The 16,047-nt window shown below is 42.3% G+C and overlaps 1 protein-coding gene across 5 annotated transcripts in view; it reads right to left on the bottom strand.

Moving 5' to 3' along the window:
- LOC100557626 (protein FAM47E) overlaps positions 1–16,047 on the bottom strand; it is a 28,376-nt gene that overhangs the window by 8,673 nt on the left and 3,656 nt on the right. For 3 of the 5 annotated variants that reach the window (XM_062981244.1, XM_062981242.1, XM_008112155.3), the window contains exons 2-6: positions 11,738–12,122; positions 8,390–8,544; positions 6,564–6,717; positions 3,130–3,306; positions 1,747–1,899 (exon numbers count right to left, since the gene is read on the bottom strand). In XM_062981244.1, the coding sequence (XP_062837314.1) occupies positions 1,747–1,899; positions 3,130–3,306; positions 6,564–6,717; positions 8,390–8,544; positions 11,738–12,122 (1,024 nt within the window). Of the gene's footprint in view, positions 1–1,746; positions 1,900–3,129; positions 3,307–6,563; positions 6,718–8,389; positions 8,545–11,737; positions 12,123–14,048; positions 14,710–16,047 lie in introns of those variants that run through there. The other 2 variants (XM_062981243.1, XM_062981245.1) reach the window with 2 other exon arrangements.

Below are 16,047 nucleotides of genomic sequence, written 5' to 3'. Positions count from 1 at the left end.
ATGTCAAGCACAATACTTGTCAGTAAAAGCTCTACAGCCAATATTTTGGTTTGTAAATTTTAACAGCTACTTTGAGTCTCATTTGTGATCAAAGCAGGATATCACTCAAACAAAGAAACACATTGTTGTCATGTGCCTTCAAGTTGTTTCTGACTTATGATAACCTTAAGTCTACCAAATATTTTCTTGGCAAGATTTGTTTAATGGTAGTTTGCCACTGCCATCCTCTGAAATTCAGAGATATGACTTCTCTCAAGGGGCCTCTGGTGGCACAGTGTGTTAAAGCACTGAGCTGCTGAACTTGCGGACCAAAAGGTCTCAGGTTCAAATCCCGAGAGCGGAATGAGCGCCCACTGTTAGCCACAGCTCCTGCCAACCTAGCAGTTCGAAAACATGCAAATGTGAGTAGATGAATAGGTACCGCTCCGGCGTGAAGGTAACGGCGCTCCATGCAGTCATGTCGACCACATGACCTTGGAGGTGTCTACGGACAACACCAGCTCTTTGGCTTAGAAATGGGGATGAGCACCAAATCCCCAGAGTCGGTCACGACTGGACTTAACGTCAGGGGAAACCTTTACCTAAGGTCAGTCACCCTATGGCTAAGCAAGGATTCGAACCCTGATGTTCAGAATCCTAATCCCACTCTCAAGCCACTACACCAAGCCAACCCTCTAAACAGACATATGCTGTATCCACACCCATATCATGAGGTATTGAAATACCTTGGGTGAGCCACCCCTGTGTTTATCTTTGGTGTCATCATCATCAACAACACTATATTTAGCATATTTTCGGTGCTTTTGGATGCCATCATCAATTAGCTCAAAATAAGCCCACTTTGAAGCATAGTTGTGGGGAAGTTGGTGCCACCAAAAAGACTTGAAGACTGCTATGTTTTTCTGCTTTCATGCTCCTACGTAACATGAACTCATGAGCATTGTATGGAATGGGGGGGGGGGGAGAAATACATATAGATGGGGGGGGGGGTGATTTAAAAAAATACAGTGACCCCCGTATAGAAATGTGTGGTTGGGGAGAGACTCAGTGGTAAGTTTGGTATCAACAAGGAAGATGGTTATTAACCTTTCCTGTCTATCACAGTTAAGTTCCTCTAATAATAATAATAATAATAATAATAATAATAATAATAATAATAATAAGAAGAAGAAGAAGAAGAAGAAGAAGAAGAAGAAGAAGAGGAGGAGGAGGAGGACTCTGGCAGAAACCAGTGCAGATGGTCCCGGTGGTGATCGGCACACTGGGTGCCGTGCCAAAAAATCTCAGCCAGCATTTGGAAACAATAGACATTGACAAAATCACGATCTGCCAATTGCAAAAGGCCACCCTGATGGGATCTGCACGCATCATCCGAAAATACATCACACAGTCCTAGACACTTGGGAAGTGTTCGACTTGTGATTTTGTGATACGAAATCCAGCATATCTATCTTGTTTGCTGTGTCATACAATAAAATAAGAATACTTTATTTTTGTATCCTGCCACCATCTCCCCGAAGGGACTCGGGGCGGCTAACATGGGACCAAGCCCAAAAGAAAACAAGGTGTAAACGAGTTAAAATATAAAACAAAACTTCAGATTATGGAGCAGATTAAAAAAAAACCAGAAAAATTAAAGAAGTTTACAAAGATTGGGTTAAGTAAAGCACTTAGTCAAGAATATGAGCTGCTTCCAGCTACAGGTGACTCAAGTCACCACAGAATTCTGGGGAAATTTTCACTTACCGTTGGGGTGTTCTTTTTCCTTAAATCTAGGAAGTACTGCAGACAATCAGGTATTTCCTCCTTCTCTGTTACTTTTTTCTTCTTCCATTTCTTGGGATGAAGGTACCAGGCTCCATATTGATACTTTTCACTTTTGGGCTCTGAAGGTGCTTGCTAAAAATAATTTGCAATGGGTATCTTTGTTTTTTACAAGCTTTCAGTCATTTCAAAAAGATGCATATTGTATAGAACAGGTTTTGTGGGTGTGTGATAACATATCCCCCAATATTTTACTGAAGAAAACTAGGACACACATGGCCAAGCAACATCAGAGGGTGGTTGAACACTGTGAAAGCCACCCACTGCATGGCTATCAGCCTCCTCCCAGTAGACTCACATCAATGAAAAGCTTCACGAAAACCACAAGTCCTCTTAATGTTCCTCCAGCAACATCAAGAAAATCCCTTTGGGCAGCTAAACCAGGCAATTTCCAGGGTGGGAGAGAGAACTCCTGTCTGCCTGAGGCAAGTATGAATGCTGTAATTGGCCAGCTTGATTAGCATTGAATAGCTTCATAGCTTCAAAGCCTGGATGCTTATTGCCTGGGGGGATCCTTTCTTTCTTCTACCCTGGACTTTCCACAGATGTATAAAAACCCTTCTTGCCTAGTTTCCAACAGACTTCACAACCTCCGAGGATGCCTGCCATAGATGTGGGCGAAATGTCAGGAGAGAGTGCTTCTGGGACATGGTCATACAGTCCATAAATCTCACAGAAACAAAATGATCATGTGCGCCTTTCCCCCCTGTCATCTACAGCCCTTCTTTATGATGCTATTTATACCTTGTGAACAGAGATGCTGAAGGACAATGGATCTCAATGGATGCAGTACTGTAGAGTCACCAGCAAGTGGCAATCTAAGAACATTGTCCTACGTAAGAGAAATGCTGTGGGGCTAGATTATGTAACTTTGCACATCGCGTTCCAATGTTGTTTCTCTTAACCAGAAGCAGCCTTAAAAGCCTGTCTAAAAGTGGAAGAATGGGAGGGCAGGTAGGCTGAGAGGCAAAGACATGGAGTAGCAAAATTGCTGCTCACAAAAAACAGTAAAGGAGAAAAATAATAATGAGAAAAAGTACAAAGTTTGCAGTTAATATGAATCTTTGCTACTGAAGTAAATGAACTTGACTTTAGTCAGGGCCTGATCTCATATAGGAGATCAGAGAAACTTGGATTTCACACAGGCCACAAGGGTGAAGGGACAGACAAACGCAGTAGATAAGTTCTCCCACACAAGTTGCAAAAGAATGAGAGAGAACTGCGAGTTATTTTTTGTGGTATGAAACCCTGCATTTTACCTTCAGTCATTGCCTCCGTTTCCGTGGTATTTCAGCTTCAGCTTACCTTGGAGAGGCTCTTAATAGTTGCCCGACTTGGAGCTTTTCCTTCACAGTCCCACAGTTCTCCTGGCACATGATAGAGCTCCACTATTTTCATGGGCAAAAGAGGCTTGGCTTTGGACTCATACCTCGTATCAAACAAATTCATGATAGTGGCTTCGTCAATGTTATTTTCACCTCCCTAGAATTATAAACCAAGCAGAGACTTTTAGGAGGCAGCTGTTTCCATAATTGCAAACACACTTGGCATTTATAGAAAGATGGTAATAAGAGTTTTAGGAAATGAGCAAGAAATTGGTGATTGTAGTTACCCAAACCAGTGTACCTTGAGTTAAATCTTAACGACCGGTCCACCTTGGATTTAGCTTGCCTACCCCTAAGATTCACTGGTGTGGTGAAGGATCTTAGGGTTCTTCCACACAGCCATATTGATGAAGGTGTATTGGGAAAATATAATAGTTGTATTGGAAACTATATATTGAATGTAATCATATTAGAAATAGGAATAGGAAAAATGTAATCACAAACAGATTGTGTGCATATAGCCCCAAAATATACTCTGCTCAGCAAATAACAGTCTCCCCATAAGCAGAGACCAAATTTCACCCTAAGTGCCAGAGACATATGTCAAGTGTCAACAAGAATAGATAAGCTAATGGACAAGAGACAAATTCAGGCTTTTGGGATGTCAAGATAAGACCTGGCGCCATGTAGGAGTGCTAATGACTCTCTGACAAGCTAAGGTAGGGGGGAATTCCTTAATTAATGGATCCTGAGAGCCTAGATGGGAATTCCTTAGATAAGGCCTAATGGAGGGTCAGAGGACTTGAAAGTAATCTATATTTTAGGAAAATGCAAAAGTAGCTTTTAGTAAAGTGCAAAGTAAGACTTTTTTGACACTAATTGGTGATGGATAATGCCTATATGACGTAAATAGATGAAGGCAAAAATAGTATATAAGAACCTGTGTTTCTTTGTTCTGTACCCTTTTTTCCTGGAGACAGGAGGGTCTATATTCTCTCTGGCCACTGAGAATAAACGTCTTTTTTTTCTACAGCCACCGGAACTCTCTTTGTCTCATTACCTCAAACCTTTGTCTGCCATTTCAATATAACCCAGAATATCAAGGCAGATAAGTTTTAAGTTTTGTATACTGTTTTATCAAGCAATGTTTAATCATTTTAAATGTGTTATGCTTTATTTTTTTAACTTGAACTTGTTGAACTTGTTATTGGCATTGAATTTTGCCAAATTCTGTAAACCGCCTTGAGTCCCCTCGGGTGAGAAAGGCGGGGTAAAAATGCTGAAAATAAATAAATAAATAGATAAATAATCCACAATATTATCTGAATCCACACTGCCATAGCATCAAGTTCAATGTGAATTTTATACAGCTGTGTGGAAGAGGCCTTAGTCTTTTTGCGTATATTGTATTTGCAATTTCTGTATCTTCTTAAAGCACACAGGTTTGCTGCTAAAGTAATTTAATATCTTCCACTGTTGAATTATTCAGGCATATACTCCCATTAACCACAAACTAAGCTTTTCCTTGGATTCTTCTGGATTCAGACAAAAATATTAGATCCCAATTTAGTCACTCACTGTTATATTTAAAGGGCGGAGCAGAAGATGAAACAGTAATGTGATGACAGCACCTTTCAGTAACTGGCTTTTATTTTAGCATGAGCCTTCATGTTAACCCTTGTCTTCAGATGCAGCACAGACTGATATTAAAGCCTCTAATATAGCACATATTCATATTTACAGATCCACCAAGAAAATCCAACAAATGCTACGTTCAGCAAAGGACAAGAGGGATCCTCTCACTTCTGCTGTGGCCAAGTCTACATAGGGACCACCAAACGCAGCATTGCCCAGACACGAATCAAGGAACGTGAAAGGCACTGCAAACTGGTTCAGCCAGAGAAGTCAGCGAAAGCAGAGCACTTGATGAACCAACCTGGACACAGTATATTATTTGAGAACACAGAAATGCTGGACCACTCTAACAACTACCATGTCAGACGACACAGAGAAACCATTGAAATCCACAAGCATTTGGACAATTCCAACAGAAAGGAGGAAACCATGAAAATGAACAAAACCTGGCTACCAGTATTTTAAAAAACTCCAAAATCAGGACAGTAAATAAAGAACAAGACTCAAAAAGCAGGAGAATTCCAGACAAGAATCAATCAGGGCCAGCTAACACTTCCCAACAAAGGATTCCCCCTGGCAGGAAGCAGCCAAGCCTTGAAACTGCAGGCCACTAAAATGCTAATCAAGTGGCAAATTGCAACATTCACACATACCTCAAGCAGACAAGAGTTATTCCCCCCACCCAGGACATTCCACAGATATATAAACCTCACTTAGTTTCCAACAGACCCATCAACCTCGGAGGATGCCTGCCATAGATGTGGGCGAAACATCAGGAGAGAATGATTCTGGAACATGGCCATACAGCCTGGAAAATACAACCCAGTGATTCCAGCCATGAAGGCCTTCGACAACACATATCTATATAATTGTGGGCGTGGGATAGAAAGTAATAAGATGCAGAACAATTCAAATCATGTCACTAGCAAAGCCACGTCTGAGTATTCCTTGCCTCTATGAAATTCATGGGGTTGCCATAAGTCAACAGGCAACTTGAAGGCACATGCACACATGCACTTCCTTTTTTACTATTTTGTGGACCTCACCATATTGAAACCATGCTGAATGTGCCTCATCCTGTAAACTTTCATTGGTGCTGAGCCAGCAAGCTTCTTTCGAAAAACCTTTCTTGGGTCCTCTTTTGTCCCCCCTTTTCTTTTAACATACCTAGCTGCACGAGCTTAGAAAGTATGTCAAAGTTCCTCCTTATGTGTTTGTTTCTACATTTTGGTTTAAAAAGAAGTGCACAAGTCACTCATGTGACCAAAAGGGAACTAAATGAAAGCATGACATTTCACAAAGATGTCAGATATCTTAGTGAGTCACTGACCTGGGAGTAAATGGCACAAAGGTCAAATACTTCATGCGTTTTACTATATCAATTTAAAAAAAATTAATTTCATCCAGTAGAAATATTCTATATAGAAGAGGTTGAAAAGTTGGATGCCCACCTTAACCTTTTAATGAAAACGCGAAACCATTCCCACTACATCATAAAGTGTTTCTTAAACCATTTGACATAGTGGAAAGGGACTTTTCCTCCAGTGTGTTGTAAACTGATGCCATATAATTAAAATAGTTTTAATATTTTTTTCTGGAAAAATAGGCCACCGCTTTGAGAAGCACTGATTCAAAGCATCCAGGCTTTGAAGTTCACATAAGTTCATGACTTCTGAAAATAATCTGCTCAACCTTTGTGTCCAGTCCATATCAAAACAGATTTTGATTATTATTTTTTTATCGCCTTGCTGTTTTGCAATTACAATTCCTCTGACTTACCATTTCTCTGACCCAGTCGCAGAACTCTTTTGTCACACGCTTTACATTCTCATCCAAAGGAGGAATGTAGGCTATTTTGGCTGCTTTTTCTCTCTCGGCCACCTCTTTTTCACTAAGCCATGTGTAAGGGTTCTTCTTTTTTGGCAGCCATGCACTAAAAACAATGAGAAATACATACCGGTAGTCATAATAAAATATCTGTCACACTGGAGAATGATGATGCTTCTGTGTTACTAAAGCAAGCTAGTATTGATGTGTCACATATTTTTTCATGCTGTTTTCTATGCTTTTGTTTGCAGCTGAACTAGAAAATTCAGAACACTGAATGCCAACTCATACTGCGGGTGTAAAGTGATTTTGTAGAGCTTTGAGACTAACCAAGAAAGAAACTGGTAGCATATGACTTCATAGACAACTAATTCTACTTCATCAGATACATGGAAGATGAAGATAACATCTTGCGATAGTAAAACACACAAACATCCAAATGGCTCAAGTCAGGTCTAGTATTGGCTTTTGAGGTCATACTTTAACAGTGATTAAAAAAATGGGAGACTATGCAATGAAAGGTATCCATTGTCAATAGGGCTCAACTGTGGAGGCCTTTTCCTTCCTGCACTTTTGTGCCATGTGTAGATGAGACCCTGAATTATTGCATTTTTTAAATCATGTCAGAAACGAATTGAGAAACTGCAAATCGCTTCTGGTGTGAGAGAATTGGCCATCTGCAAAAACGTTGCCCAGGGGACATCTGGATGTGTTACCATCTTGCTGGAGGTTTTTCACATGTCCCCGCATGGGAAGCTAGGGCTGACAGACGGGAGCTCATCCCGTCTTGCGGATTCAAACCTCCAACCTTCAAGTCAGCAATTCAGCCGGCACAAGGGTTTAACCCACTGCGCCACTGTGGCCCCTATTATTGCAATTAAAAATTATCATGGAAATGTCACATAGTGCTTAAACAACTGAAGCACCATGGAGAAATGCTATGGCTGCAAATGGAGAGCTTTCCCTGATGTTTAATAATTATTAATATATTTTATTGATATCTTGCCTTTCTCCCAGCATTATTCAAGATTTTTTTTTCATCTCAGGAGCGACTTGAGAAACTGCAAGTCGCTTCTGGTGTGAGTGAATTGGCCATCTGCAAGGACATTGCCCATGGGATGCCCGGATGGTTTGATGTTTTTACCATCCTTGTGGGAGGCTTCTCTCATGTCCCCCCATGGAGCTGGAGCTGACAGAGGGAGCTCATCCATGCTCTCCCCGGGTTGGATTCCAACTGGCAATCTTTAGGTCAGCATCCCAACCTTCGAGTCATCAGTCCTGCCAGTACAAGGGTTCAACCCACTGCGCTACTTGGGGTTCCTATTATTATTCCAGATCGTTCATCCATGATAAAGGATGACTTAAAATAGAGCCATTCTAATCAAAACAGATAAAAAGCAATTAAATAACCTATCCTATTAAAAAGAGCATTAATTTAAAGTACATTAAAAGCATTAAAAACATGACAGTCAGGAGGAAATTACAACCTTTCCCTTATTAATTAGACTCTCCTACAGAAATCAGTTACTAGCCAAAGGCCTATCTTAATGGGAAAATATCTATCCATACTCTTCTCAAAAAGGCAATCCCTATATTTCTTAAAATTTAGGAAAGCTTATATAGGGAAATGTGACCTTTCAGATGGTCTGGGCCCCAACTGTTTAATCTAAGAGAATTCTATGTTTTATCATACGTCAGACAGCCTCATGGAATGACAGTTTCAGTCTTCAAGAAGAAGTCACCTTTGCATTACACAGCCTAACTACAGCATTACTCACGGGACAGTTGGAGTGAAGTGTGTTTCTGGTTTTGTGTCATGCTCCTCCTGATACTGAACAGAAGCGGGGAGATCCTCTTTGGGTTTCGTATCATGGAATGATTCTCTAGTCAGATGCATCTCGGGGTCCAGGAACCGCAAAACATCGCGGAAAAGCTGAGAAAAAGGTAAATGGTCTGATATGTTAAGCCAACACATTCTGACATCTGAACAACATTGTGGTTCATACGAAAAACTGTGAAAATGGTGCTGCTTGATATAGAAGTCCTGCAAGGATTTCTGCTCTCTCATAAGACATGTAAAGAATCTTGACCTATTTCTCTCTATGACATTTTCATATTAGGTAAAGGTAAAGGTTTTCCCCTGACATTAAGTCCAGTCATGTCCGATTCTGGGGGTTAGTGCTCATCTCCATTTCTAAGCCAAAGAGCCGGCATTGTCCGTAGACACTTCCAAGGTCATGACTTTGTGGAGTACCATTACCTTCCTGCCGGAACGGTACCTATTGATCTACTCACATTTGCATGTTTTTGCACTGCTAGGTTGGCAGAAGCTGGGGCTAACAGAGGGAGCTCACCTTGCACCCTGGATTTGAACTATTGATTTTTCAGTCAGCAAATTCAGCAACTCAGCAGTTTAACCTGCAGCGCCATCAGGGGTGCAAATTCATATTACGTTGTATGAATTTGATCTAATTTGATTTAATTATGGATCTGATTTTAAACCTTTTGGGTTGAATCTTAGTCATTGCATTGCATAACATACAAGACCTACATTCCCCACTCCCTTGTTTATTTTACTTAAAATATTGTTATGTGTGTGTACACCTCACTTATCCAGGATTTGGATTCCTTACATCAGTGGTTCTCAACCTGGGGTCTCTGGATGTTTTTGGCCTACAACTCCCTGAAATCCCAGCCAGTTTACCTGGATTTCTGGGAGTTGAAGGCCAAAAACGCCTTAGATGGAGACCAGTAGAAGTATATGGTGTGTCTGTGATTTAAGGTTTAAGTGCAGGGTCAGCATAAGTTGGGAGTTCAAAGCATAAACACTCCAATAAATCCCTAGTTCACCCTATTAGGGAGTCTAGAACGGGAAGGCAACTATGAGAAGTTAAGGGGACATAGTGGAGTAGATCTGCGCACTCCTATAAAAAATAAATTCTAGCAGATGTGGAGGGCTTTTGCCACTGCCTCCATCACCACCACTCATTTTAGATGCAGAGGAAGTCTATTTAACAATAGGCGGTGACCTGGATTTTTAAATTCTTGGTGAACTCTGAGGTCCTGTGGGGCTTCATACAACTCTGGTGTCACTCTTTGCCAATGCCGATCTAGAGTAACTTGTGCCATAGAAGCTGCAGAGAGCAGTCCATTTTCTCCAGCATCGATGTCACCTTGACATACCCATCCTTCTACTTATTATTCTCATACAAAATTGCTTAATTAACATTTTCCTGGACAGAGTAGGAGGTAATGAGTCACGTCTAACAAGCCTTGGCTTCTTGCTCTCATCAGTAGACCATACTTGTCTATTCCTTTCTGTTCTCAGGCCTTTGAAGGGTTTGTCTAATAACTGTTTCAATTATAATTGTTCTTAATCATATCCTGGAGTCTAAAGGTGCATGAAGACATCTTTCAACTCTTTGCAGTCAGAGGATTGGGTTTGCATTAATTCTGAGCCGTAATCTCTTGCTCTTGCAAGTGACAACTCTACTGGCATTTCTCAAATATCAATGTGCTATTCTGAGACCTTAGGAGCCTCAGCTTCTGCCATCCCAGCAGTTCGAAAACATGCAAATATGGGTAGATCAATAGGTACCACTCCAGCGGGAAAGTAATGGCGCTCCATGCAGTCATGCCGGCCACATGACCTTGGAGGTGTCTATGGACAACGCCGGCTCTTCGGCTTAGAAATGGAGATGAGCACCAGCTGCCAGCGTCGGACCCGACTAGACTTAATGTCAAAGGGAAAACCTTTACCTTTACATATTCTGAGACCTAGTCTCATTTCTCCACAAAAGGAAACAAGACCCCTTGTTTCAAAATACTGACTTGATAAAAAATTTGGCAGAGAGTGGGTTGAAGGAAGCAGACTGGAGAACCTTATCCCGCCGATCCTAAGGTTTCATAGTGTCAGTAAAGTTGTTTAAGAGCTGTTGTCTTTAAGTGAAGTTGAACCCTTTCCATTTCATCTCAGTGCTTTACCATCTAATTAAATTATAAAGTGGAAAGCAGTTCTTGGCCAACTAATTAGCTTGAAATACTGTAATATTTACAGACTTCCTGATGTGCGCTACATTAAATACAGTGGTAACTTTAAATGAAGGTGACCCTATTTGAACTGAAAGTCAGCTTCAGTTCAGCTCCTCTGAGTGAAGGGTTTGTTTTGCCCAGCTCTTAGATCAAGCCCGTACAGTTGGTGGCTCTCCAGGTATTTGGGACTCTGACTCCCAGAAGCCCTAGCCAGCTTGTCCAATGGTCAGGAAGCTGAAATCCCAAGCACCTGGGGCTGCATGTTGTGCAGGCCTATCTTAGACCCCATCTACATTGCCATTACATCAAACTTACCACAGCTTAACTAAGGTGCTCTATGTAATACACATCTGAAATGTTGCAAGTAAAATGATGAAGATACAAACTCATTGAATAGTTTCAAGCTATTATAAGGTAAAGGTAAAGGCTTTCCCCTGACATTAAGTTGTGTCTGACTCTGGGGGTTGGTGCTCCTTTCCATTTCTAAGCCAAAGAGCTGGCATTGTCTGTAGACACCTCCAAGGTCATGTGGCCAGCATGACTGCATGGAGCACCATTACCTTCCTGCTGGAGCAGTACCTATTGCTCTATTCACATTTGCATGTTTTCAAACTGCTAGGTTGGCAGAAGCTGGAGCTAACAGCAGAAGCTCATTCCGCTCCTTGGATTCGAACCGCCAACCTTTCAGTGAGCAAGTTCAGTAGCTCAGTGGTTTAACCCGCTGCGCTACCAGAGTCTCCTGTCTAATACTGAGTTAATGTAAAAGCGACACCGAGGGTGCTAGGTTGTCAGAAGCTGGGGCTAACAGCAGGAGCTCACCCTGCTCCCCAGATTCGAACAGCTGACCTTTCTGTCAGCAAATTCAGCACCTCAGCAGTTTAACCCGCTGCACCACCCGTAATTCCCAAGCTATTATAGTATGGCATGTTTCTTCATCTACAGCTTGCGTAAATATAAAGGATTAAAATATCTTCCCTGCTTTTCTGGGCTATAGTGTGTTCAAGGTTGGAAAGGGAAAATTCAAGATCAGGAAATCCAAATTCCCAGCTTGATTAAAGATTATATGAGTGCAAAGTGGAGATTGTTCTTCTTACCTCTGGGGGCACACTCTCCTCCAAGTGAGGATAAAGTGCCAGCGGATGTTGGGCCAGGCAGCGTTCTGTCTGTGTTATATAATTTTTCTTTGCTTTCTGTGCTCGACTGAGCTTGGAGTAAACGACATCACTTCTGGTCTGTGGCTCTGAGACTTTGTATGGTATCATCTGAGAGTCATCTGTTTTGTTGTAATGCAGAATGATCGGTACAAGACCCATTTTACCACGAATGGTTATATTATCAGAAGGGTCGGGGCAGCCGTTTCTGAAATCATCTAAGCCGCTTTTCAGAAATCTCCATCGCTTGCCATTGAGGGCATCAGAGAACCTCTCTTTCTTAACAACGCGGTCTTGAAAGCATTTGGAAGGCAATCTCTCCTTATACCTGTTATAAGAACCAATGTTAAAGTCAATGTAGTGCACTAGTTTGTGTTGGACTAGGATTCGGGTTCAACTTCTTAAATTCTGCCAAGAAAACCCTATGATATGTTTGCCTTCAGAGTTGCCAAAAGGCAGAAAAGACTTGAAGACACGCAACAACACATGGTATGGAAAACCAGGTATGATTATTAAAATATGGCTTCTTGCAATGCAAATCCACCTCTGGCAATGATTTTTAATTACTGTATATACTTGAGTATAGGCCTAGTTTTTCAGCCCTTTTTTAAGACTGAAAAAGCCTCCCTCAGCTTATACTCGGGTGAGGGTCCTGGTTGGCTTATATTTGGGTCAGCTTATACTCGAGAATATATGGTACATTTATTATTTTTCTCTATTATTATTGGTATTATTACATTTATTATTTTTCTCTATTATTGTTTGTACTATTACATTTGTTTTACTCTATTATTATTATTATTATTATTATTATTATTATTATTATTAATTCATTTATTATTTCACTCTGATCTTATTATTATTACTAGCTGTGTCCGGCCATGCGTTGCTGTGGTGAAGTATGGTGGTATGGGAAATAAAATATCTTATATTATCTGGTTAGACCTGGATTATATGAGATCCCTTCTACACAGCAGTATAAAATGCACACTGAAGTGGATTATATGGCAGTGTGGAGTAAAGGTAATCCAGTTCAAAGCAGATAATAATAAGATTATAAATGGGTTATATAGCTGTATGGAAGGGCCTTGAGTCTGCACAGCCATATAATCCGGTTAAAATGTGATAATCTGTATTTTATAGGCAGTGTGGAAGAGGCCTAAGTGAGGCCTAACTCTGCCTGTCCCCTGGGCTGAGTGGGTTGCTAGGAGACCAAGTGGGTGGAGCTTAGCCTTCTAACTGGCAGCAATTGGCTAAAAATGATTATTCCTCTCCCTCTAATTAGGACTTTTTTTCTTTTTGTTGTATGATTGTAGAGGCATGGATGAGGGGTTGTGCTGCCAAGTTTATTGTTTCTGGAATGTGTAGTTTTGTTGTTTTGTCCTAGGCCGAAATTTCATTACCCTTTTATATATATAGATTATTATTGCATTTATTATTTTACTCTGTTTATTATTACTTGTATTATTTTCCTGTATTTATTATTATTATTACATGTATTATTTTACTCTATTATTATTATTAAAAGGATACATAAGCACATGTACATTGAAGATGATGAGAATAATGATTTGGCCAGAGTTGGACAGTCTTATCTTAAATTTGAGCTTGATGTAAATATTCAAAAACATTTAACCTACTGATGCCTCAATTAATGTAATTTTATTGGTATCTATTTTTATTTCTGAAATTTACCACCCTCGGCTTATACTAGAGTCAATGTTTTCCCAGTTTTTTTGTGGTAAAATTAGGTGCCTCGGTTTATATTCGGGTCGGCTTATACTCGAGTATATATGGTATTCATAACCCATATAAAAACCCAGGGCTTGTTGCTGTCTCATAATCTCTAGCTGCTTAATGGGCTCTTCTGAATCATTACTTCAACCATGGTTTATCTCTTGTTTCTCCTTCTCTAGCTGTTTAGTATGAAACAGAAGCCAACAAAAGAGGTGAGAGAAACACATGGGGGGAAACCAGTTACATTTTGTTGGGTCATCTGTTTTTTTGTAGTTTGTGGCTTAAGCAACAAAACATGATTAATAGAACCCCTGACTTATTGTGACACGTGAATGCACCCAGTCATCCTGTAAATAAATCTACTAATGTTTATGAATCACTAGTCAGTACTAGCTTAACAAAAGATACAATAACAACACTGGCCCTTCTGGAAGAAAGGTCCAGCCCAGCACACAGAAAACTGTTAGGCCTAAAACTTCCCCTACAGAATAGAGTAAATGAACAATTTAACAAATACATGAAAACCATACATAGTCAGGCTCCAGCTTCCTCTTTGCCACCTATGAGGGAAAAATTACAAATATTCTCACAAAGGTTAACATAGCTATTGCAGTCCCCATAAGGTTAGGCATTTCCCTGACATAGTTAAACCAAGGAAATGCCAGTTTGACATTGTGACATCAGAGCCCCACTATAAACAGATATTGACCTAAGAAAGTTGAAATGCAGTTTAAATAAATCCTTGCCATCCACAATACAGCCCCCCAACACACTCACAAAAACACAATCATAACTAAATAATTTGCAGAGTAATCCCAAATTCAACTTCCCTCCCATTGTAGAAAGAAATCAAAATCAGTAAATCATAAGTACCATCACCATCTCCTCCCAGGTGATATCAATGCTGATTGGCTCCATTTGGTGATATTTTCTTGCAGTTTTTGTGCACCAAAAGTACAGGAGTGAAGGCTGAGAGCTGGGGAAGAGAGCAAGGGAACATATACCTCATGCTATTTGGAACAAGGCAAGGAGTGAGGCATCAGCATTCAGCTGCTAGCTGGGTACACCTCAGCAGAGGGTCTGGAGAAAAAGAAATCCCATTGGACTAGTGGTGGGTTTTCTACAAGAGAAATATAGGACCCAGGAAAACTTGTGAGTGGCTGTCTGAACTTCATGTGAAGCTACACAAGATACTGAAGTACAACGGAAACTATTGCAGCTGCAGAGCAATTGTTGACGCTTGTGTTCCCTCCAAAAATAGGTCTTTCCTCACTTGGCAGTGGTTTGCCATATTATCTGGCTGGACTTTAGTCAGATTCCCCTTGTGCCTGATTTCGTTATCGTATACCTGGGACCAGTGCCGTCCCTAGGCAATGTTTAAGAGTAGGCAAAGAGAATTTTTACACCCCTCCCCGAAACAAAACTTCACCTTCCTGTCGTGGTCTGGCCCTTTTTGCTGCAACCGCCATGCGGCCCGCACGGCTTGGCCCCTCCCACCATGCCGCGCGGCTCCGCCCACCATGTCACGTGGTGGGCGGGTCCAAGCCATGCGGGCCGCATGGCGGTCGCAACGAAAAGGGCCAGACTGAAGCAAAAAGGGCCAGGCCGCGGCGAGAAGGATATTCCCGCCACGGCCTGGCCCTTTTCGCTGCGGCTTTGCCCTTGGTGCGGGCCGCCATGCGGCCCGCACAGCTTGCCCACGTCCACCACGCCATGCTGCTCCGCCCATCACGCCGTGCGGCTCTGCCCAACATGGTGGGAGAGCCATGTGACGTGGTGGGCGGGACCAAGCCGTGCAGACTGCATGGCGGCTGCAGCGAAAAGGGTCAGACTGCAGCGAAAAGGGCCAGGCCATGGCGGGAAGGAGCTTCCTGCCATGGTCTGGCCCTTTTTGCTGTGGTCTGGCCCTTGCCGCCCGCATGGCTTGGCCCCGCCCACCACGCTACACCTCCGCCCACCACGCCGCACCGCTCCACCCACCACGCCGCGCCGCTCCGCCCACCACATTGCGCGACGTGGTGGGCGGAGCAGCACAGCATGTTGGGCGGAGCCGCGCAACGTTGTCCTTCCCGCCGCAGCCTGCACCTTGCTGCCATGCGGCCTGTGTGGCCCTGGGAAGGATGGGCCCCAAGCCGAAAGCGGCGGGGGGTGGCATCATCCCGGGGGGCTTGAAGGCGCCCCCCGGACGATGGTGCCACAGGCAAATGCCTCCCTCGCCTGGCGGGTGGACCACCTCTGCCTGGGACTGAACACTGGAGACCTCGGTACACTCCTTCTATACCTGGGATGTCGTCCTCTTCCACCGAGCACGTAGCTTCGGGAGGGATGCACATGGAGCGCTGAGCGAGGAAGGGGACACTCGCCTAGCCAGCCAGATCAGCTGAATTAACACTGGCGATCAATGGGGTGACAGATGTCGCAGCCAGATCGCCCTTGTGCCTGATTTTGCAGTCATCTGGCTCAAAAAAATTCCCAGCCCCAGCTTTCCTTCTATTACAGTAGTAGGACTCTGCACT

This window comes from Anolis carolinensis, chromosome 5 (genome assembly GCF_035594765.1).
Source record: "Anolis carolinensis isolate JA03-04 chromosome 5, rAnoCar3.1.pri, whole genome shotgun sequence".
Taxonomy (NCBI): Eukaryota; Metazoa; Chordata; class Lepidosauria; order Squamata; family Dactyloidae; genus Anolis; species Anolis carolinensis.
The sequence above is the reverse complement of the archived record's forward strand: the minus strand, read 5'-3'. Positions and strand labels throughout refer to the sequence as shown.